Source organism: Lolium perenne, chromosome 1 (genome assembly GCF_019359855.2).
Source record: "Lolium perenne isolate Kyuss_39 chromosome 1, Kyuss_2.0, whole genome shotgun sequence".
In the NCBI taxonomy this organism is placed as follows: domain Eukaryota; kingdom Viridiplantae; phylum Streptophyta; class Magnoliopsida; order Poales; family Poaceae; genus Lolium; species Lolium perenne.
In genome coordinates this window covers 10,258,732-10,283,366 of record NC_067244.2, presented here as the reverse complement: position 1 = coordinate 10,283,366, position 24,635 = coordinate 10,258,732, and the positions used below count along the sequence as shown (strand labels likewise).

General features: G+C 51.6%; 1 protein-coding gene across 1 annotated transcript; it reads right to left on the bottom strand.

Annotated features, from left to right (window-relative positions):
* Positions 1-23,222, bottom strand: LOC127326039 (uncharacterized). The gene is made up of 5 exons (XM_051352868.2): positions 22,897-23,222; positions 1,035-1,230; positions 733-936; positions 471-647; positions 1-396 (listed from the first exon to the last, which is right to left on the bottom strand). The coding sequence occupies exons 1-5, from the start codon at positions 23,220-23,222 to the stop codon at positions 1-3; spliced, it is 1,299 nt and encodes a 432-aa protein (XP_051208828.2).
* Positions 23,223-24,635: the final 1,413 nt, after the last annotated feature.

Here is a 24,635-nt window from a genome sequence, read left to right as displayed (position 1 = left end):
TCAAAACAGAGGATGAAAGTGTGGATGACTTACATCTACCTCTACCCTAGAACGGCATGTAGTCCGCGAGGAGGTAGCGTAGCTGCCGGAGGGGAGGGTAGCCTTGATCTGCGTGAAGTTCCTCTGAGGCTTGAAACCCCCAGCAAGGCAGGCAGGACGTCCATGCGGCTGGCCGTTCCCCGCCAGCATCATCGCCACCTCGTCGACCGGCTCGGTCATAGGGTCCTCCACCTCTGGATGGAGCTTGGCGTACTCCTCGCAGTATCTTTCCTTGCTCTCTTTGGCCTTGCCGTAGTACATCTCAGGCGCGGGCCGAGGCTCGTTCGGACGGGGCGTCACCAGCTTCATGTGCGTCCACGCTTCCATCTCACCAAGTTCCCTCCCGAGCTTCTTCCCCTGCATCACAAAACAAATGTTATGCATATCATCGAAAATCAAAAAAATGCAGCTTGTTCCATTTTTATATGTACCAGACGCTCCCGATAGCGATCGGTGCTGCTGCTCCCCGCAGTGTGTGTTCCCTGATTCCCACGGTTGGCCTTGTTCCGGTCGCTCACGGCCTTGAAATCGGGGTTTTCGCCGACCCAATTCTTGACCAACTCCATGAAGGCGGCCCTCTTATTATTATCAGCCCAATGTGGTACAACCTGCAAAATCAAAACTCATTTGAAGAACAAACAATATAGTTGCAAGTTAGCCGCGGTACATAGAATCGCATTGACAATTACTTACCGACATGAAGTCATCTATCGTCATAGCCGGGGCGAGTCCCTGCACAATCTCAGGCTTTGTGTACCTTACGCCCTGCTCAGCATAGAAGTGGCCGATGCACGTGATCCTCTGGTTGTACCACTGCTGCCGTGTCAACTTCCGACACATGTTACGGAGCACCACGTCCGCCCTCTCCTTATGCTCAGTCGCCACCCTATAATTGCGCTGCAATCAAGCATAACAGAAAGTGTGAGAGGCATGAGTTATCACGGTGGGGTTATCAACTACATATGAACGAAACCCAAAGAGTATGCATTACGTACCCAAAACTTCTTGATCACGGCGTCGGCGGCGGAAGTAAAGCCAGGGTAAGGCGCTATCTCAAAGTCTTCCCAAGTGTAGGCTAGCTTGGACTCGCCCCCAAGGACCGGAGTGTACATCCCCGGCCAGTACTTCCTAATAGCAGCTCCAATCAGACTCCCTGGCACGCGGACATTCTTCCCCGTATATGTGAAATTCCTGCACAATTATCAAACATTAGAAAATGCTAAGTGTCATAACGAAAATGAAATCACCTTACTACTTACTCTATCTTTCCTGGGACAAGGAGCCACTTCTCATCCTCCGTAGCAGGTTCCTTACTCTCATCGGGAACCTGCGCTTCCCCACGAATCCGCAACTTCTTCGGAGCCATCTCCGTCGAAGCCTCCTCGTCCCTAGACTCCTCCTCCTCCTCCCTAGTGTCCTCCTCCTCCTCCCTAGTGTCCTCCTCGTCCATAGACTGTGAAGCCACTGAGCCAGAAGCAGAGGGAATGTCAGCTAGAAGGAGCTGTGCATTCCCCCCTCGTCCTCCCCCTCGTCCTCCCCCTCGTCCTCCAGCTCGTCCTCCCCCTCGTCCTCCAGCTCGTCCTCCCCCTCGTCCTCCCCGTCCTCCGTCTGCGTCTTCGTAACGCCGGGTGGGAACAATGGGTCTTCCACTCCGTCTGGAAGCACCCGGCCCTAGCTTCCGCTGATGCATCTGATCAAGCAAGGAGCTCGATGATGCCTTCCGTCCGCTCATATTGGGCAATTACCTGCATAAGAAAAGAGAAAATAATTAATAAGCATGTTGAAAATGAGTAAACACTAAGCATAATGACAAATATAGGTACTAAGCATAATGAAAAATGTAGGTATTAAGCATAATGACAAATGTATGTATTAAGCATAATGATAATGTAGGTACTAAGCATAATGACAAATGTATGTATTAAGCATAATGATAATGTAGGTACTAAGCATAAAAGACCCTCACCATTCATCACCACTCTCATCTCTAGGCATTGGGTTCTCAGCCTCACTATCAAAATCAGTATCATATGAGTATTCATGGTCGGCATTGGGTTCCGGTTGAGTCTCGACAATGTTGTCTTTGTTCGCATGGCGCTTGGTGAGCATAGCTATGTCCTTCAGGTCCACCACGGTCTCACCACGCATTTGTACATCGTTGTGGAGATCCTGAAGACCTATGTCTATTTGAAGAGCCCCGAACTGCTCTTCCTCTTGATAGAAAATTCCCTCATATGTTACCGGGTCAATGTTGTTGTAATCGTCCTCGGAGGGGATGGGTAGCTTACCATGTGGCGATACCTGGAACACGACTTGCCAGCCCATGAGTTCCTCATTCTGACATGGGTAGGACAAATAATAAACTTGCTTGGTTTGGTGAGCCACAACATAGACGTCGGATCCGCTGTAGGTGGTTGTAGGCCTAACTTCAACTAAACCAATGGAAGGGGTGCTTCTCATTCCACCGTGTGGGTCAAACCAGTGGCATTTGAACACAAAGAGCTTGAGTTCTATGTTTGCGTTGTTGAACGTCAACTCGTATACCTTTTGTAACCTTCCATAGTAATCAAGATCATCGGCTCCGCGGGTGTAGACCCCAGTATTTATTGTTTTTGCATTAGGCCGGTTCTTCTGGTGAAACTCCGTATGGAAGCGATACCCATTTACATCATACTTCTCATGCGTATGGACTCTACGGTTAAAACCCTGGGAAACGCATCTCAACTCATCTGTCATCTCAACGTTGGGATCAGCTCCCTACAAGTTCAGTTCAGATTATTTTGTGCATTAGTTACGTGTAATAAGACAAGTCACGGATTGCAAAGTAAGAGGAACATTTGAGAAATTACTTTTTCATGGAACCAGTTCACGAAGCTTTTATTTAAGGGCGGGGCACCCTCTTTCAGAAGAGTGTACCACTGCGTGGGAGTGGGACCATTTCTTCCTGACCACATTTCATCATGGAATTGGCTGAAAGGAGAAAATACGTATTAGACCAAAACCAAGTTACTGGTTGCAAAGTAATTGGTTCATCATTTTACCTCATGAAATCGACCACTTCCTCCATGTTCATAAGCACGTAAAGCATTATGCAATCCTTCTCTTCTGGCGAAATGTTCTCCACTTTTGAGGCACCGGCCTTGCCACCGGGATATTTGAAGAGCAAGAGCTTTGGGTCACGGTTGGGCTCATCGGAATTGTACCGAGCGACCGGGTTATGCTTAGTGGGCACATCATTGGCATAGTACATTGTCGTGGCGTCTGCCATCTCATGGAGGAGAGTTGCCTCAGCTATGCATGCTTCAATCTTATTTTTGTTTCCACATTTGTACCGAATATATTTGAACTCCCTCTCAATACAAAACTGCCAACGATACTGCACCGGTCCCCCCAAGAGTGCCTCGTTGGCGAGATGCACGATGAGATGTAACATCGGAGTGAAGAAGCCTGGGGGGAATATCATCTCTAACTTGCATAGCATGTCCGGCACTTGCTTCTGCAGCTTCTCAATCACCTCGGTACATATCTGCTTAGCACAAACCGTGCGGAAAAAATGGCTCACCTCCGCAAGCACTCGCCAGACATGATCGGGGAGATACCCTCGAAGCATCACCGGCATCAGCCGCTCAATCCATATATGATAGTCGTGACTCTTGAGCCCGTTTATTTTTCCTGTAGCAAGATTGACTCCCTTACTCATATTCGAACAATAACCATCAGGGAACATCACGTCATATTTGAGCCACGTAAATGCCTCCTTCTTGTCGGCGCTATCAAGACAGTACTTGGCATGCGGCTTTAACCAACCTTTTCGATTGCCCTCAGGAGGCTGCATGTGTAGAGCCACCCTGTCACATATCTCCTCAATATCGACTCTAGCTGAAACATTATCCCTTGACTTGCCTGGTATGTTGCAGCAGGTGTTAAGGAATGCCTCCCCACAATTCTTTTCGGTGTGCATCATATCGATATTATGGGGAAGTTCAAGGTCCTTGTAATACTCGAGCTCTGTTATGCCTGCTATGTGAGTCCAGTTGTGCGTTTTACCATATCCCTCAAATTGGTGGCCGGGTTCCTTACTAGGCTGGAGAGCACGTAGCTCAGCATCAACAGTTGCACCATTGAACTTTGGTATTTCTTTATGTTCAAGCACAACTACGCCTTTCGTGAAGTTTTTCTTGTCAGATCTGAACCGATGCCCTGGACTGAGGAACTTGCGGTGTTTGTCAAAGGCAACATATTTGTGTCCAGCTTTTAGGTGCCTGAATTCTAGTTCGTGCCTGCACACTGGGCATGGAAACTTACCAGCTGTACTATGCCCACAGAATAGGGCGTACCCGGGTAGGTCATGCATCGAATAGTGGAACCAAACTTTCATGATGAAGTTTCTCTTTGATGCTCGGTCGTATGTCAATGTACCGTGATGCCACGAGTGGTGCAAATCATCCACAAGTGGTTGCATTAAGACACTCAATTTCTTCCCTGGATATTCAGGCCCTGGAAGGATCATCGACAAGAATATGTTCTTCCTTTGCATTACGACTCCGGGAGGGAGATTGAGCGAAATAACAAACATGGGCCAGCAGCTGTACGCGGCAGTCGACATACCATATGGGTTGAATCCATCGGTTGCTATCGCAATTCTAACATTCCGAGCCTCACTTGCCTCATTTGGGTGCTTTTCATCGAAGTGCTTCCATGATTGACCATCAGATGGATGTACCATGGGTACCCGTTTCTTCTCGTCTTGCAGTCTTATCCCGGTCTTATGCCATGTCATCTGCTTGGCAGTCTCCTCGAACATGTAAAGCCGCTGGATTCTTTTGATGAATGGGAGATAACGAAGAATCTTTATGGCTACTTTTGCCTGCCTCTTCTGACCATTGCCTACATCTACCTCATGATACCTAGAGTGACCACACTTGGCACAGTACTTGTCATCCGCATAGTCTTTCCAAAACAAAAGGCAAAGTTTTGGACAGACATCATATGTTACATAATCCATTTTCAATGCTTTCAAGATTTTCTTCGTTTCGTACATGGTCTTGGGCAAGCAATGACCTTCAGGCAACATGTTACCTACTGTGCTCAGAGTGTTTTCAAAGGATGCTCGAGTACTCTCAAACATGCACTTGTCGGCTAGCAACTGCGTGATGCCATCAAGTTGAGACATTTTTGCACCCGGGTATAGAGGCCTCCTAGCTGAGGCCATCATATCAATGAAGGCCCTCGCGGTTGGCTCAGGTTCCTCCTCTGGAAGTTCCTCCGGTTGTGGCGGTCCCTCCGGTTCAGGCGGTTCCTCCGGTTCAGACTGTTCGTCCCATGGTAACTCTGGCATGTCAGCATCCCGAAGATCATCTAGCAAGTTTAAGATGCCATCGTTCTCATTGCCATCGATCCGCTGCCGCATCACCTCACCTCTATCACGTTCGTGCCGAGAAAAGTCAACTGGCGGGTCGTAGTCACGCATATACCCATTCCACCAAAGGTGTTTAGTCATCTCTAGAATATCCTTAGGATGACGCCTCCTGCAGACTTTGCAAGGGCAACGGGGACGAACAATCCCCTTCGAACCACGAGCTAACTCCTTCACTAACAAATCGGTTTTCCATTTCCATTCATCTGTCACTTGAGTCGAACTAACACGGCCACTGTACATCCACTCATTATCAGCCATCCTGCTTTATTGCGTGACAAACAACAAATAGTAGCATGAAATTGAATGCATCATATTTTTACTTTTCTACCGGCGAAAACGCGTGCATCAACCTACATCTCTACTAGGTGGGCTCCTAGCAGCCCCCGGACCCGTAGTTGGGTACGTTCTCCACGTTCTGCTCGGGTGCGAGACAGAATTTCGGCAGCACCTCCCCGCTGCTCTCCCGATACACGTCTCGGCAAAAATCCGAGAGGATGTGCATCCGGAGAACAACAGGGAGGCGCTGACGAAATCCTGTCTCGCACCCGAGCAGAACATGGAAAACGTACCCAACTACGGGTCCGGCGACTGTCCCGTAAATGCCACAAGCGTTACGGTTCAAAATATGCTGACCACTAATGCATATTTATCCGCGTAACGCTTGCGGACGGGAATTGACACCTAGGTTACGCGACTTGACAGAGAAATGAAATCTAATGACATAAAAAATGCGGAGGGGGAGTCGGCAATTCAGCTCACCCTCGGCTGTAGAGGAAGTAGTCGAACAACCGGCGATGTCGACGGCCGTAGAGATGCGCCGCAAGATCCGGGATCGTCACGCGGGATGCTCACTACTGGACCTAGTTAAAATAATAAAAATTTGTCAATGCAAATTCATCAATTCATAAAACAAATGCATTTCTACAAAATTCTAATTTATTTCACTTCAATTTCCATTTCTATTCCTTCATTTTCATTTCAATTTACATTACAATTTCAATTTCAATTTCCAAATTCTTTACTTCATTTCAATTTCAATTTCAATTTGCAAGTTCTATTTCAATTTGCAAATTTACAATTACAATTCTATTTCAATTCTTTACTTCATTTCAATTTCAATTTGCAAATTTACATTACAATTTCAATTTCAATTTGCAAATTCTATTTTACTTCATTTCAATTTCCAAATTCTTTACATGTTTCTTTCAAATTATTTACATTTCAAATTACCTAGTTAATTGCAAATACTAAAAAGCTAAAAAAAAATAAACGGTAAGAAACTTACCATGGCCGGCGGGCTGCGGGGCAGGGCGACGGCGGCCGGGAGGAAGGCGGGGGCGCAGCAGCGGCGGCGGCCGGGAGGACGGCGGCGGGCTGCGGGCAGCGGCGGCGGCCGGGAGGAAGGCGGTGGCGCGGGGCAGGGCGGCTGCGGCGCCGGGGCAGGAGTACGGGGGGACGGCGGCGGCGCGGGGCGCAGGCGACGGCGGGATCTGGCCGAGCGGCGGCGGTGGACCAGCTAGCCGGCGTGATGGCGCGGCGGCGGGTGGCGGTGGGTGGCGGCGGCGGTGGGTGGTCGCGAGTGGATGTGGCGCGCGGCTCGTGTGTGTGGGGCGCGCGTGTTGGTGGGTCTGACCATTATGGTCGACCCACACCTTGCTTGATGTTGTGCCGACGGTGACCGTCGGCACAGGCAGTTTTTTTTTTATTTTTTTTTCTTTTTATTTTTTTAAATAAATATTGTCACTATTTACTACAAAAAATAAGAATAGTATAGAACCATCTCAAATCATAACACTAACCCTAACCCTGTGGACACACACAACTTTTGGGGCCATTCCCTAGGTCCGATGCTCGATTTCTGACGAAACCCTAGTTCTGTTGACCGCGTCGTCTAACCCTTTGACTGCATCCCATCGGGGGTCCCCCGGTGGGCGTATGCCTACGTTTGAGCTTGGTTAGGTCATAGGTACATGTGGAAACAAGGATCATACCCTATGATCCCAAGGTTCTCTCCGGTTCACCTCCGAGGGAGTTCCCCCCTATACATGCAGAATCTGCCTAAGTGTAGGAACCCCATGTCCGAGAAGCCGGGCACACCCGGAGGGGGTAGCATTGGACATAGAACCATCTCAAATCACTTTTGTGCATGCCATGTGGACACACACAACTTTTGGGGCCATTCCCTAGGTTCGATGCTCGATTTCTGACGAAACCCTAGTTCTGTTGACCGCGCCGTCTACCCCTTTGACTGCATCCCATCGGGGGTCCCCCGGTGGGCGTATGCCTACGTTTGAGCTTGGTTAGGTCATAGGTACATGTGGAAACAAGGATCATACCCTATGATCCCAAGGTTCTCTCCGGTTCACCTCAGGGAGTTCCCCCTATACATGCGAATGCGCCTAAGTGTAGGAACCCCATGTCCGAGAAGCCGGGCACACCCGGAGGGGTAGCATTGGATATAGAACCATCTCAAATCACTTTTGTGCATGCCATGTGGACACACACAACTTTTGGGGGCATTCCCTAGGTCCGATGCTCGATTTACGACGAAACCCTAGATTACGTTGACCGCGCCGTCTACCCCTTTGACTGCATCCCATCGGGGTTCCCCCGGTGGGCGTATGCCTACGTTTGAGCTTGGTTAGGTCATAGGTACATGTGGAAACAGGGATCATACCCTATGATCCCAAGGTTCTCTCCGGTTCACCTCCGAGGGAGTTCCCCCCTATACATGCGGGAATCCGCCTAAGTGTAGGAACCCCATGTCCGAGAAGCCGGGCACACCCGGAGGGGTAGCATTGGATATAGAACCATCTCAAATCACTTTTGTGCATGCCATGTGGACACACACAACTTTTGGGGTCATTCCCTAGGTCCGAAGCTCGATTTCTGACGAAACCCTAGTTCACTTGACCGCGTCGTCTACCCCTTTGATCGCATCCCATCGGGGTTCCCCGGTGGGCGTATGCCTACGTTTGAGCTTGGTTAGGTCATAGGTACATGTGGAAACAAGGATCATACCCTATGATCCCAAGGTTCTCTCCGGTTCACCTCCGAGGGAGTTCCCCCCTATACATGCAGGATCTGCCTAAGTGTAGGAACCCCATGTCCGAGAAGCCGGGCACACCCGGAGGGGGTAGCATTGGATATAGAACCATCTCAAATCACTTTTGTGCATGCCATGTGGACACACACAAGTTTTGGGGACATTCCCTAGGTCCGATGCTCGATTTCTGACGAAACCCTAGTTACGTTGACCGCGCGCCGTCTACCCCTTTGTTGCATCCCATCGGGGGTCCCCGGTGGGCGTATGCCTACGTTTGAGCTTGGTTAGGTCATAGGTACATGTGGAAACAAGGATCATACCCTATGATCCCAAGGTTCTCTCCGGTTCACCTCGAGGGAGTTCCCCCTATACATGCAGAATACGCCTAAGTGTAGGAACCCCATGTCCGAGAAGCCGGGCACACCCGGAGGGGTAGCATTGGACATAGAACCATCTCAAATCACTTTTGTGCATGCCATGTGGACACACACAACTTTTGGGGTCATTCCCTAGGTCCGATGCTCGATTTCTCGACGAAACCCTAGTTACGTTGACCGCGCCGTCTACCCCTTTGATCGCATCCCATCGGGGTCCCCGGTGGGCGTATGCCTACGTTTGAGCTTGGTTAGGTCATAGGTACATGTGGAAACAAGGATCATACCCTATGATCCCAAGGTTCTCTCCGGTTCACCTCCGAGGGAGTTCCCCCTATACATGCGAATCTACCTAAGTGTAGGAACCCCATGTCCGAGAAGCCGGGCACACCCGGAGGGGGTAGCATTGGATATAGAACCATCTCAAATCACTTTTGTGCATGCCATGTGGACACACACAACTTTTGGGGCCATTCCCTAGGTCCGATGCTCGATTTCTGACGAAACCCTAGTTCTGTTGACCGCGCCGTCTACCCCTTTGATCGCATCCCATCGGGGTCCCCGGTGGGCGTATGCCTACGTTTGAGCTTGGTTAGGTCATAGGTACATGTGGAAACAAGGATCATACCCTATGATCCCAAGGTTCTCTCCGGTTCACCTCCGAGGAGTTCCCCCTATACATGCGAGAATCTGCCTAAGTGTAGGAACCCCATGTCCGAAGCCGGGCACACCGGAGGGGGTAGCATTGGATATAGAACCATCTCAAATCACTTTTGTGCATGCCATGTGGACACACACAACTTTTGGGGACATTCCCTAGGTCCGATGCTCGATTTACGACGAAACCCTAGTTACGTTGACCGCGCCGTCTACCCCTTTGATCGCATCCCATCTGGGGTCCCCGGTGGGCGTATGCCTACGTTTGAGCTTGGTTAGGTCATAGGTACATGTGGAAACAAGGATCATACCCTATGATCCCAAGGTTCTCTCCGGTTCACCTCCGAGGGAGTTCCCCCTATACATGCGGGAATACGCCTAAGTGTAGGAACCCCATGTCCGAGAAGCGGGCACACCCGGAGGGGTAGCATTGGATTTAGAACCATCTCAAATCACTTTTGTGCATGCCATGTGGACACACACAACTTTTGGGGCCATTCCCTAGGTCCGATGCTCGATTTCCCGACGAAACCCTAGTTACGTTGACCGCGCCGTCTACCCCTATGACCGCATCCCATCGGGGTCCCCGGTGGGCGTATGCCTACGTTTGAGCTTGGTTAGGTCATAGGTACATGTGGAAACAAGGATCATACCCTATGATCCCAAGGTTCTCTCCGGTTCACCTCAGGGAGTTCCCCCTATACATGCAGAATGCGCCTAAGTGTAGGAACCCCATGTCCGAGAAGCCGGGCACACCCGGAGGGGGTAGCATTGGATATAGAACCATCTCAAATCACTTTTGTGCATGCCATGTGGACACACACAACTTTTGGGGTCATTCCCTAGGTCCGATGCTCGATTTCTGACGAAACCCTAGTTCTGTTGACCGCGTCGTCTACTCCTTTGACTGCATCCCATCGGGGGTCCCCCGGTGGGCGTATGCCTACGTTTGAGCTTGCTTAGGTCATAGGTACATGTGGAAACAAGTATCATCCCATATGATCCCAAGGTTCTCTCCGGTTCACCTCCGAGGGAGTTCCCCCTATACATGCGAGAATCTGCCTAAGTGTAGGAACCCCATGTCCGAAGCCGGGCACACCCGGAGGGGTAGCATTGGACATAGAACCATCTCAAATCACTTTTGTGCATGCCATGTGGACACACACAACTTTTGGGGCCATTCCCTAGGTCCGATGCTCGATTTCTGACGAAACCCTAGTTCTGTTGACCGCGTCGTCTACCCCTTTGACTGCATCCCATCGGGGGTCCCCCGGTGGGCGTATGCCTACGTTTGAGCTTGGTTAGGTCATAGGTACATGTGGAAACAAGGATCATACCCTATGATCCCAAGGTTCTCTCCGGTTCACCTCCGAGGGAGTTCCCCCCTATACATGCAGAATCTGCCTAAGTGTGGGAACCCCATGTCCGAGAAGCCGGGCACACCCGGAGGGGATAGCATTGGACATAGAACCATCTCAAATCACTTTTGTGCATGCCATGTGGACACACACAACTTTTGGGGCCATTCCCTAGGTCCGATGCTCGATTTCTGACGAAACCCTAGTTCTGTTGACCGCGCCGTCTACCCCTTTGACTGCATCCCATCGGGGGTCCCCCGGTGGGCGTATGCCTACGTTTGAGCTTGGTTAGGTCATAGGTACATGTGGAAACAAGGATCATACCCTATGATCCCAAGGTTCTCTCCGGTTCACCTCCCAGGGAGATCACCCCTATACAAGGAGAATCTGCCTAAGTGTAGGAACCCCATGTCCAAGAAGCCGGGCACACCCGGAGGGGTAGCATTGGATATAGAACCATCTCAAATCACTTTTGTGCATGCCATGTGGACACACACAACTTTTGGGGCCATTCCCTAGGTCCGATGCTCGATTTATGACGAAACCCTAGTTCTGTTGACCGCGCCGTCTACCCCTTTGACTGCATCCCATCGGGGTTCCCCCGGTGGGCGTATGCCTACGTTTGAGCTTGGTTAGGTCATAGGTACATGTGGAAACAAGGATCATACCCTATGATCCCAAGGTTCTCTCCGGTTCACCTCCGAGGGAGTTCCCCCCTATACATGCAGAATCTGCCTAAGTGTAGGAACCCCATGTCCGAGAAGCCGGGCACACCCGGAGGGGGTAGCATTGGATATAGAACCATCTCAAATCACTTTTGTGCATGCCATGTGGACACACACAACTTTTGGGGCCATTCCCTAGGTCCGATGCTCGATTTCTGACGAAACCCTAGTTACGGTTGACCGCGTCGTCTACCCCTTTGACTGCATCCCATCGGGGGTCCCCCGGTGGGCGTATGCCTACGTTTGAGCTTGCTTAGGTCATAGGTACATGTGGAAACAAGTATCATCCCATATGATCCCAAGGTTCTCTCCGGTTCACCTCCGAGGGAGTTCCCCCCTATACATGCAGAATCTGCCTAAGTGTAGGAACCCCATGTCCGAGAAGGCTGGGAAAACGGGTGGGGGTAGCATTGGATATAGAACCATCTCAAATCACTTTTGTGCATGCCATGTGGACACACACAACTTTTGGGGCCATTCCCTAGGTCCGATGCTCGATTTCCTGACGAACCCCTATTTCTGTTGACCGCGTCGTCTACCCCTTTGACTGCATCCCATCGGGGTCCCCCGGTGGGCGTATGCCTACGTTTGAGCTTGGTTAGGTCATAGGTACATGTGGAAACAAGGATCATACCCTATGATCCCAAGGTTCTCTCCGGTTCACCTCCGAGGGAGTTCCCCTATACATGCGTAATCTGCCTAAGTGTAGGAACCCCATGTCAGAAGTCGGGCACACCCGGAGGGTAGCATTGGACATAGAACCATCTCAAATCACTTTTGTGCATGCCATGTGGACACACACAACTTTTGGGGCCATTCCCTAGGTCCGATGCTCGATTTCTGACGAAACCCTAGTTCTGTTGACCGCGCCGTCTACCCCTTTGACTGCATCCCATCGGGGTTCCCCCGGTGGGCGTATGCCTACGTTTGAGCTTGGTTAGGTCATAGGTACATGTGGAAACAAGGATCATACCCTATGATCCCAAGGTTCTCTCCGGTTCACCTCCGAGGGAGTTCCCCCCTATACATGCAGAATCTACCTAAGTGTAGGAACCCCATGTCCGAGAAGCCGGGCACACCCGGAGGGGGTAGCATTGGATATAGAACCATCTCAAATCACTTTTTTGCATGCCATGTGGACACACACAACTTTTGGGGCCATTCCCTAGGTCCGATGCTCGATTTCTGACGAAACCCTAGTTCTGTTGACCGCGCCGTCTACCCCTTTGACTGCATCCCATCGGGGGTCCCCCGGTCTGCGTATGCCTACGTTTGAGCTTGGTTAGGTCATAGGTACATGTGGAAACAAGGATCATACCCTATGATCCCAAGGTTCTCTCCGGTTCACCTCCGAGGGAGTTCCCCCCTATACATGCAGAATCTGCCTAAGTGTAGGAACCCCATGTCCGAGAAGCGGGGCACACCCGGAGGGGGTGGCATTGGATATAGAGCCTTCTCAAATCACTTTTGTGCATGCCATGTGGACACACACAACTTTTGGGGCCATTCCCTAGGTCCGATGCTCGATTTACGACGAAACCCTAGTTACGGTTGACCGCGCCGTCTACCCCTTTGATCGCATCCCATCTTGGGTCCCCCGGTGGGCGTATGCCTACGTTTGAGCTTGGTTAGGTCATAGGTACATGTGGAAACAAGGATCATACCCTATGATCCCAAGGTTCTCTCCAGTTCACCTCAGGGAGTTCCCCCTATACATGCAGAATGCCTAAGTGTAGGAACCCCATGTCCGAGAAGCCGGCACACCGGAGGGGGTAGCATTGGATATAGAACCATCTCAAATCACTTTTGTGCATGCCATGTGGACACACACAACTTTTGGGGCCATTCCCTAGGTCCGATGCTCGATTTCTGACGAAACCCTAGTTCTGTTGACCGCGCCGTCTACCCCTTTGACTGCATCCCATCGGGGGTCCCCCGGTGGGCGTATGCCTACGTTTGAGCTTGGTTAGGTCATAGGTACATGTGGAAACAAGGATCATACCCTATGATCCCAAGGTTCTCTCCGGTTCACCTCAGGGAGTTCCCCTATACATGCGCAGAATCGCCTAAGTGTAGGAACCCCATGTCCGAGAAGCCGGGCACACCCGGAGGGGTAGCATTGGATATAGAACCATCTCAAATCACTTTTGTGCATGCCATGTGGACACACACAACTTTTGGGGTCATTCCCTAGGTCCGATGCTCGATTTCTGACGAAACCCTAGTTCTGTTGACCGCGTCGTCTACCCCTTTGACTGCATCCCATCGGGGGTCCCCCGGTGGGCGTATGCCTACGTTTGAGCTTGCTTAGGTCATAGGTACATGTGGAAACAAGTATCATCCCATATGATCCCAAGGTTCTCTCCGGTTCACCTCCGAGGGAGTTCCCCCCTATACATGCAGAATCTGCCTAAGTGTAGGAACCCCATGTCCGAGAAGCCGGGCACACCCGGAGGGGGTAGCATTGGACATAGAACCATCTCAAATCACTTTTGTGCATGCCATGTGGACACACACAACTTTTGGGGCCATTCCCTAGGTCCGATGCTCGATTTCTGATGAAACCCTAGTTCTGTTGACCGCGTCGTCTACCCCTTTGACTGCATCCCATCGGGGGTCCCCCGGTGGGCGTATGCCTACGTTTGAGCTTGCTTAGGTCATAGGTACATGTGGAAACAAGTATCATCCCATATGATCCCAAGGTTCTCTCCGGTTCACCTCCGAGGGAGTTCCCCCCTATACATGCAGAATCTGCCTAAGTGTAGGAACCCCATGTCCGAGAAGCCGAGCACACCCGGAGGGGGTAGCATTGGACATAGAACCATCTCAAATCACTTTTGTGCATGCCATGTGGACACACACAACTTTTGGGGCCATTCCCTAGGTCCGATGCTCGATTTCTGACGAAACCCTAGTTCTGTTGACCGCGCCGTCTACCCCTTTGACTGCATCCCATCGGGGGTCCCCCGGTGGGCGTATGCCTACGTTTGAGCTTGGTTAGGTCATAGGTACATGTGGAAACAAGGATCATACCCTATGATCCCAAGGTTCTCTCCGGTTCACCTCCGAGGGAGTTCCCCCCTATACATGCAGAATCTACCTAAGTGTAGGAACCCCATGTCCGAGAAGCCGGGCACACCCGGAGGGGGTAGCATTGGATATAGAACCATCTCAAATCACTTTTTTGCATGCCATGTGGACACACACAACTTTTGGGGCCATTCCCTAGGTCCGATGCTCGATTTCTGACGAAACCCTAGTTCTGTTGACCGCGCCGTCTACCCCTTTGACTGCATCCCATCGGGGGTCCCCCGGTGGGCGTATGCCTACGTTTGAGCTTGGTTAGGTCATAGGTACATGTGGAAACAAGGATCATACCCTATGATCCCAAGGTTCTCTCCGGTTCACCTCCGAGGGAGTTCCCCCCTATACATGCAGAATCTGCCTAAGTGTAGGAACCCCATGTCCGAGAAGCCGGGCACACCCGGAGGGGGTAGCATTGGATATAGAACCATCTCAAATCACTTTTGTGCATGCCATGTGGACACACACAACTTTTGGGGTCATTCCCTAGGTCCGATGCTCGATTTCTGACGAAACCCTAGTTCTGTTGACCGCGTCGTCTACCCCTTTGACTGCATCCCATCGGGGGTCCCCCGGTGGGCGTATGCCTACGTTTGAGCTTGCTTAGGTCATAGGTACATGTGGAAACAAGTATCATCCCATATGATCCCAAGGTTCTCTCCGGTTCACCTCCGAGGGAGTTCCCCCCTATACATGCGAGACCGCCTAAGTGTAGGAACCCCATGTCCGAGACGCCGGGCTCACCCTCAGCCGGTAGCATTGGACATAGAACCTTCTCAACTCACTTGAGTTCATGCCATGTGGACACACACAACTTTTGGGGCCATTCCCTAGGTCCGATGCTCGATTTACGATGAAACCCTAGTTACGTTGACCGCGTCGTCTACCCCTTTGATCGCATCCCATCGGGGTCCCCGGTGGGCGTATGCCTACGTTTGAGCTTGCTTAGGTCATAGGTACATGTGGAAACAAGTATCATCCCATATGATCCCAAGGTTCTCTCCGGTTCACCTCCGAGGGAGTTCCCCCCTATACATGCAGAATCTGCCTAAGTGTAGGAACCCCATGTCCGAGAAGCCGAGCACACCCGGAGGGGGTAGCATTGGACATAGAACCATCTCAAATCACTTTTGTGCATGCCATGTGGACACACACAACTTTTGGGGCCATTCCCTAGGTCCGATGCTCGATTTCTGACGAAACCCTAGTTCTGTTGACCGCGCCGTCTACCCCTTTGACTGCATCCCATCGGGGGTCCCCGGTGGGCGTATGCCTACGTTTGAGCTTGGTTAGGTCATAGGTACATGTGGAAACAAGGATCATACCCTATGATCCCAAGGTTCTCTCCGGTTCACCTCAGGGAGTTCCCCCTATACATGCAGAATCTGCCTAAGTGTAGGAACCCCATGTCCGAGAAGCCGGGCACACCCGGAGGGGGTAGCATTGGATATAGAACCATCTCAAATCACTTTTGTGCATGCCATGCTGACACACACAACTTTTGGGGCCATTCCCTAGGTCCGATGCTCGATTTCTGACGAAACCCTAGTTCTGTTGACCGCGCCGTACCCCTTTGACTGCATCCCATCGGGGGTCCCCCGGTGGGCGTATGCCTACGTTTGAGCTTGGTTAGGTCATAGGTACATGTGGAAACAAGGATCATACCCTATGATCCCAAGGTTCTCTCCGGTTCACCTCCGAGGGAGTTCCCCCTATACATGCAGACGCTGTCTAAGTGTAGGAACCCCATGTCCGAGAAGCCGGGCACACCCGGAGGGGGTAGCATTGGATATAGAACCATCTCAAATCACTTTTGTGCATGCCATGTGGACACACACAACTTTTGGGGCCATTCCCTAGGTCGGACGCTCGATTTACGACGAAACCCTAGTTTACGTTGACCGCGCGTCGTCTACCCCTTTGACTTCATCCCATCGGGGGTCCCCCGGTGGGCGTATGCCTACGTTTGAGCTTGCTTAGGTCATAGGTACATGTGGAAACAAGTATCATCCCATATGATCCCAAGGTTCTCTCCGGTTCACCTCCGAGGGAGTTCCCCCCTATACATGCAGAATCTGCCTAAGTGTAGGAACCCCATGTCCGAGAAGCCGGGCACACCCGGAGGGGGTAGCATTGGACATAGAACCATCTCAAATCACTTTTGTGCATGCCATGTGGACACACACAACTTTTGGGGCCATTCCCTAGGTCCGATGCTCGATTTCTGACGAAACCCTAGTTACGTTGACCGCGTCGTCTACCCCTTTGATCGCATCCCATCGGGAGTCCCCGGTGGGCGTATGCCTACGTTTGAGCTTGGTTAGGTCATAGGTACATGTGGAAAGAAGGATCATCCCCTATGATCCCAAGGTTCTCTCCGGTTCACCTCCGAGGGAGTTCCCCCCTATACATGCAGACCGCCTAAGTGTAGGAACCCCATGTCCGAGAAGCGGGCACACCCGGAGGGGGTAGCATTGGACATAGAACCATCTCAAATCACTTTTGTGCATGCCATGTGGACACACACAACTTTTGGGGCCATTCCCTAGGTCCGATGCTCGATTTCTGACGAACCCGAGTTCTGTTTGCCGCGCCGTCTACCCCTTTGATCGCATCCCATCGGGGTCCCCGGTGGGCGTATGCCTACGTTTGAGCTTGGTTAGGTCATAGGTACATGTGGAAACAAGGATCATACCCTATGATCCCAAGGTTCTCTCCGGTTCACCTCCGAGGGAGTTCCCCTCATACATGCAGACCGCCTAAGTGTAGGAACCCCATGTCCGAGCAGCCGTTCACACCCGGAGGGTGTAGATTTTGTTTTTGATCCATCTCATATCACTTTTGTGCATGCCATGTGGACACACACAACTTTTGGGGCCATTCCCTAGGTCCGATGCTCGATTTCGACGAAACCCTAGTTCTGTTGACCGCGCCGTCTACCCCTTTGACTGCATCCCATCGGGGGTCCCCCGGTGGGCGTATGCCTACGTTTGAGCTTGGTTAGGTCATAGGTACATGTGGAAACAAGGATCATACCCTATGATCCTAAGGTTCTCTCCGGTTCACCTCCGAGGGAGTTCCCCCTATACATGCGTAATCCGCCTAAGTGTAGGAACCCCATGTCCGAGAAGCGGCACACCCGGAGGGGTAGCATTGGATATAGAACCATCTCAAATCACTTTTGTGCATGCCATGTGGACACACACAACTTTTGGGGTCATTCCCTAGGTCCGATGCTCGATTTCGACGAAACCCTAGTTACGTTGACCGCGTCGTCTACCCCTTTGATCGCATCCCATCGGGGTCCCCGGTGGGCGTATGCCTACGTTTGAGCTTGCTTAGGTCATAGGTACATGTGGAAACAAGTATCATCCCCTATGATCCCAAGGTTCTCTCCGGTTCACCTCCGAGGGAGTTCCCCCTATACATGCGAGACCGCCTAAGTGTAGGAACCCCATGTCCGAGAAGCCGGGCACACCCGGAGGGGGTAGCATTGGACATAGAACCATCTGAAATCACTTTTGTGCATGCCATGTGGACACACACAACTTTTGGGGCCATTCCCTAGGTCCGATGCTCGATTTCTGACGAAACCCTAGTTCTGTTGACCGCGTCGTCTACCCCTTTGACTGCATCCCATCGGGGTCCCCCGGTGGGCGTATGCCTACGTTTGAGCTTGGTTAGGTCATAGGTACATGTGGAAACAAGGATCATACCCTATGATCCCAAGGTTCTCTCCGGTTCACCTCCGAGGGAGTTCCCCCTATACATGCAGACCGCCTAAGTGTAGGAACCCCATGTCCGAGAAGCCGGGCACACCCGGAGGGGTAGCATTGGACATAGAACCATCTCAAATCACTTTTGTGCATGCCATGTGGACACACACAACTTTTGGGGCCATTCCCTAGGTCCGATGCTCGATTTACGACGAAACCCTAGTTCCGTTGACCGCGCCGTCTACCCCTTTGATCGCATCCCATCGGGGTCCCCCGGTGGGCGTATGCCTACGTTTGAGCTTGGTTAGGTCATAGGTACATGTGGAAACAAGGATCATACCCTATGATCCCAAGGTTCTCTCCGGTTCACCTCCGAGGGAGTTCCCCCTATACATGCGTAATCTACCTAAGTGTAGGAACCCCATGTCCGAGAAGCCGGCACACCCGGAGGGGGTAGCATTGGATATAGAACCATCTCAAATCACTTTTGTGCATGCCATGTGGACACACACAACTTTTGGGGCCATTCCCTAGGTCCGATGCTCGATTTCGACGAAACCCTAGTTACGTTGACCGCGCCGTCTACCCCTTTGATCGCATCCCATCGGGGTCCCCGGTGGGCGTATGCCTACGTTTGAGCTTGGTTAGGTCATAGGTACATGTGGAAACAAGGATCATACCCTATGATCCCAAGGTTCTCTCCGGTTCACCTCAGGGGAGTTCCCCCTATACATGCGAGACCGCCTAAGTGTAGGAACCCCATGTCCGAGAAGCCGAGCACACCCGGAGGGGGTAGCATTGGATATAGAACCATCTCAAATCACTTTTGTGCATGCCATGTGGACACACACAACTTTTGGGGTCATTCCCTAGGTCCGATGCTCGATTTCGACGAAACCCTAGTTACGTTGATCAAGGCTGCGTCTACCCCTTTGATCGCATCCCATCGGGGTCCCCGGTGGGCGTATGCCTACGTTTGAGCTTGCTTAGGTCATAGGTACATGTGGAAACAAGTATCATACCATATGATCCCAAGGTTCTCTCCGGTTCACCTCCGAGGGAGTTCCCCCTATACATGCAGACCGCCTAAGTGTAGGAACCCCATGTCCGAGAAGCCGGGCACACCCGAGGGGGTAGCATTGGACATAGAACCATCTCAAATCACTTTTGTGCATGCCATGTGGACACACACAACTTTTGGGGCCATTCCCTAGGTCCGATGCTCGATTTCGACGAAACCCTAGTTCTCCGTTGACCGCGTCGTCTACCCCTTTGATCGCATCCCATCGGGGTCCCCGGTGTGCGTATGCCTACGTTTGAGCTTGGTTAGGTCATAGGTACATGTGGAAACAAGTATCATCCCATATGATCCCAAGGTTCTCTCCGGTTCACCTCCGAGGGAGTTCCCCCTATACATGCGAGACCGCCTAAGTGTAGGAACCCCATGTCCGAGAAGCCGAGCACACCCGAGGGGGTAGCATTGGACATAGAACCATCTCAAATCACTTTTGTGCATGCCATGTGGACACACACAACTTTTGGGGCCATTCCCTAGGTCCGATGCTCGATTTCCGACGAAACCCTAGTTACGTTGACCGCGCCGTCTACCCCTTTGATCGCATCCCATCGGGGTCCCCGGTGGGCGTATGCCTACGTTTGAGCTTGGTTAGGTCATAGGTACATGTGGAAACAAGGATCATACCCTATGATCCCAAGGTTCTCTCCGGTTCACCTCCGAGGGAGTTCCCCCCTATACATGCAGAATCTGCCTAAGTGTAGGAACCCCATGTCCGAGAAGCCGGGCACACCCGGAGGGGGTAGCATTGGATATAGAACCATCTCAAATCACTTTTGTGCATGCCATGTGGACACACACAACTTTTGGGGCCATTCCCTAGGTCCGATGCTCGATTTCTGACGAAACCCTAGTTCTGTTGACCGCGCCGTCTACCCCTTTGACTGCATCCCATCGGGGGTCCCCCGGTGGGCGTAGGGCTACTTTTGTTCTTGGGTTTGTCATAGGTATATGTGGAAACAAGGATCATCCCATATGATCCCAAGGTTCTCTCCGGTTCACCTCCGAGGAGTTCCCCCTATACATGCAGAATCTGCCTAAGTGTAGGAACCCCATGTCCGAGAAGCCGGGCACACCCGGAGGGGGTAGCATTGGATATAGAACCATCTCAAATCACTTTTGTGCATGCCATGTGGACACACACAACTTTTGGGGCCATTCCCTAGGTCAGATGCTCGATTTCTGACGAAACCCTAGTTCTGTTGACTGCGTCGTCTACCCCTTTGACTGCATCCCATCGGGGGTCCCCCGGTGGGCGTATGTCTACGTTTGAGCGTGCTTAGGTCATAGGTACATGTGGAAACAAGTATCATCCCATATGATCCCAAGGTTCTCTACGGTTCACCTCCGAGGGAGTTCCCCCCTATACATGCAGAATCTCTCCTGCCCTTTTTTTCCCGCCCACCCTTTTCCCGCTGCTTCTCTCCCGCCCTTTTTTCCCGCCCACCCTTTCCCGCTCCTTCTCTCCAGCCCTTTTTTCCCGCCCACCCTTTCCCGCTGTTTCTCTCCCGCCCTTTTTTCCCGCCCACCCTTTCCCGCTCCTTCTCTCCAGCCCTTTTTTCCCGCCCACCCTTTCCCGCCCATTCTCTCCCGCCATGTTTTCCCGCCGTTTCAGCCCCTCGTCGGCCTATATATAGCCATGGCTTCTCCACTAACAGCACCAGCAACATTTCTCCCTTCATCACTTCTCTCATCCAATAGAACCACAAAATCCTCTGAGCTGAGCTGCCGCTGAGATGGCTCCTCGTCGCCGTAGCAACACGGGCTTCATCGGCGTTCGCCTGCGGCCTGCGGGACATTTCGCGGCTGAAATCACCGCCGGTGGTACGCGTGTGTGGCTCGGCACCTTCTACACGAAGGAGGCTGCTGCCCGCGCATACGACGTTGCGGCTTGGAGGTTTGGCCGGCCGCGCCACGAAATGAACTTCCGGAGGTCGGGTCTCCGACGGAAGCTCGTGAGTCTCTCTACCGAGCCACTACTTCGCTCACGGTGGTGAAGCGCGGCGGTACAGGCTGGCCAGCGGCGGATTGATACCACCGAGGCGGACGAGCAGTTCATGGCACGGTGGCGCAGACCATCCCGGAGACGTCGAGGCAACGCGCGCATTCTGGAAGGAGAAGCAGACGTACAGGAGAGAGAGGAGGGCGGGAAAGCGGCAGAGGAAGGCCGAGGTTGAAGCAGAGTACGCCAAAGGAGAGGCGTCGACATGGGGGGAGAATGATGAACTGTTGTTGTGGAACCTCACAACCACCGCTTCAGAGGACACCCCCAGCGAGGATGAAGATTTCGACTTCTCTGATTAATATGTGTGTGTCGACCCAGTGTTAAGTGCTTTGTTCGTGTGTGGGTGTAGTTCTTTAAATGCTTTGGTTTGTGTGTGGGTCTAGTTCTTTAAGTGTTTTGGTTCATGTGTGTGGGTGTAGTTTCTTTAAGTGTTTTGCTTCCTCTGTGTGGGTGTAGTTCTTTAACTGTTTCGGTTCGTGTGTGGGTCTAGTTCTGTAAGCGCTTTGGTATATGTGTGAGTCTAGTTATTTAAGTATTTTGTATCGTGTGTGGGTCTTAAGTATTTTGTATCGTGTGTGGGCCATTCACCCCCTCCGAGGTTCGATTTCTGGCGAAGGGGTTCTATACCGCCCTTATACATATATATAGGTTTCCCGCAAAGGGGTTCGCCAAAATAGCAGTGAGAAATAAATAAACAAAAAAAATAATTATATGGGTAATAATTATCTCTTTGATGCAAAAAAAATAGAAAAAGAAAAAAATGTGCATAATTGGCTGTGCCGACGGCCTGGTTTGTGCCGTGGGTGACCGTCGGCACAGCAGAAGGGGGGCCCAGTTTCCAGTCCCTGTGCCGACGGCCGCCGTTGCGCCGTGGGCTACCGTCGGCACAGTGTAGACGGCGCCGTGACAGCCTAACGGCTGGGCCCGCCTGTCTGCGCGTGTACCGACGGCCGTGGCTGTGCCGACGGTGACCTTCGGGCGCCACCTTTCTGTGCCGACGGTCCGGTTTGCGCCGACGGTGACCGTCGGTGTAGACAACAGTGTGCCGACGGTGACCGTGCGCCAACGGTCAGCTCCGTCGCCGGTCGACGAGGGCCTCTGTGCCGACGGCCCCGACATTTGGCCGTCGGCACATGGGCTGGCCGTCGGCACATTGAGTTTCTCCCGTAGTGCCTCGAGATCTTACGGAGAAGAAGAAGAAAATTCATACTTTTAGTAACAGCCTGCTGGAGGTCGAACCATAATTAATCTTACGAGTATTTCTCATTAACAATGTAAACCTTACAAGATAATGTGTAAAAGAACTGTCGTAGGGATCAATGACCCAGCTAGGCCTTCCTATTCGTGCACACGCTGTATGTCCACGACCAATAATCTAAGTATGTAAATCAGCCAGACCTTGGATCCCCGGCCCCGGTGGAGCTATATTCCTCTTCTTTCATGGCGTGTGCGCTTTCTGCCAACGCCTTGATCACGTCGAGGTTTGCTTGCAGGCACGCGCGCAGCTCATCGGCCGCTTTGACGCACACCACCTTCTGCGCAGTTGTGGTCGTCCTCTCTTTGTAGCACGCATCAAACGCATCGTCGTACTTCTGCTTGCACCCGATGAATAGGGTCTTTAATCCTATCTCCGCAGCCGGCGACGCGGCCTTGGCCTTGGCGGCCCGTATGATGTCCTCTACTGGACATAACGAGCTAGGGTTGGAGGATGCTTCCGTTCCCATGGCCGGTGAACGATTCGAGGAAGACGAAGGAAGCACGTAATAAGATGTGATCGGTTTGATTAATTTCCCTAAACTTCCTCTTGGATATATGGAGCGGAAGTTTCATCAAAGGCTACTTAGTACGTGTCCCGTCTGGACTCTTGACTTCCGTTAGATATATACCAGCACCAAGCCCGTGATTCCCCTCAACCCTAAACCCCTAAGGCCCCAAGTATGGAGTATGGTGTATTTATATACTACCTGGCGTGTTTTTTGCTAATAACCCCTCCCAATGTTCTCCGGATCAGGCTACATCATCTTTCACCATCTCTAGTTTCCTGCCCAAATTAAGGTGTTCGGACTTCGGACCACAGATGAGCCCCCTAACTGCCATGTTTTTTTTAGGAAAACAAATCGGCGAACACTGCACTCCATATTGCCGGACACCAATTGTTGTTGATGGTAATGCATATTGACATACATGTTCACACTTACATGAACACATATCTAGGGAGTCTGTCGGAAGAGACGTCCTGACTATTCGGGATTTAGAAAAACACCGGCTCGTAGGTATCATATAGTAGCAATACCACATGTACCAAGGTTATCTTCTTAACATAGACATGAAATGTGAGACCCACCTAGAAGTTTATCAGATTGTTATCAGATCGTTATTGGGGGCCACTTGACACACATGCGATATTTTATCCTTCTTTGGGTTCTTCCTCGTCTCCAAGGTTATGTCTATTACACATTTACACCTTCCATGGTGGAGGCATAGAACAACCACCGGGGAGACGTGGATAATGCAGGCCTTGTCACTGAGGTCCCACAAGCACAAATTCATGGCTGAGACATACCTAGAAGCTCCGACGCGGTATGAGACATCTACTGCGGACGAGAATGAGAGTTGGATCGGCAATTGTAGGTGTCGGCACCTAAAGTTGCAGCCCCGGAGAGCCTACACGACATGTCGACATGGTCGGCAAAGGGGCTGGCTGGACTCTCATGTTTATTGTGGGGGGGGGGGGGGGGGGGGGGGGGGGGGTTAATCGAGGCACGTAACACGTTGTGGACATACTACTCAAGCTGGCCGAGCAGTGGTGGTGCGACAAAGAAGGTTGACCGACCCTGAGAGGCGACAAAAGAAACAGGTGGCCATTGTTCAGGGTGACCACACAAAGTGGGAGGCCGGACGAGGGAGCCCATGGATGGCCGTGCGCGGGGTGGAAAAGGGAGACGCGGGAACGTTGCACGATGTCGAGCACGAGAGATGGATGAAGCTTAGGTTTAGGTTTTTAGATAAGCTCGAACAATCTTAGGTGACTAATTGCTTGGGAAACATTTAGGCATAGCAAACATCAATAATTATCCTAACTAGAGATATGACGGAAACTGGATTAAAATAATGGCACACATGGAGAGTAAAATTAA

Coding starts and splice junctions, on each gene's coding strand:
- LOC127326039 (XM_051352868.2), bottom strand. CDS start 23,222: ATGGGAACGGAAGCATCCTCCAACCCTAGCTCGTTATGTCCAGTAGAG. Junction 1,231..22,896: donor ACCGGGGCCGGGGATCCAAG/GTCTGGCTGATT, acceptor ATAATTGTGCAG/GAATTTCACATATACGGGGA. Junction 397..470: donor ATCGCTATCGGGAGCGTCTG/GTACATATAAAA, acceptor TTTGTGATGCAG/GGGAAGAAGCTCGGGAGGGA.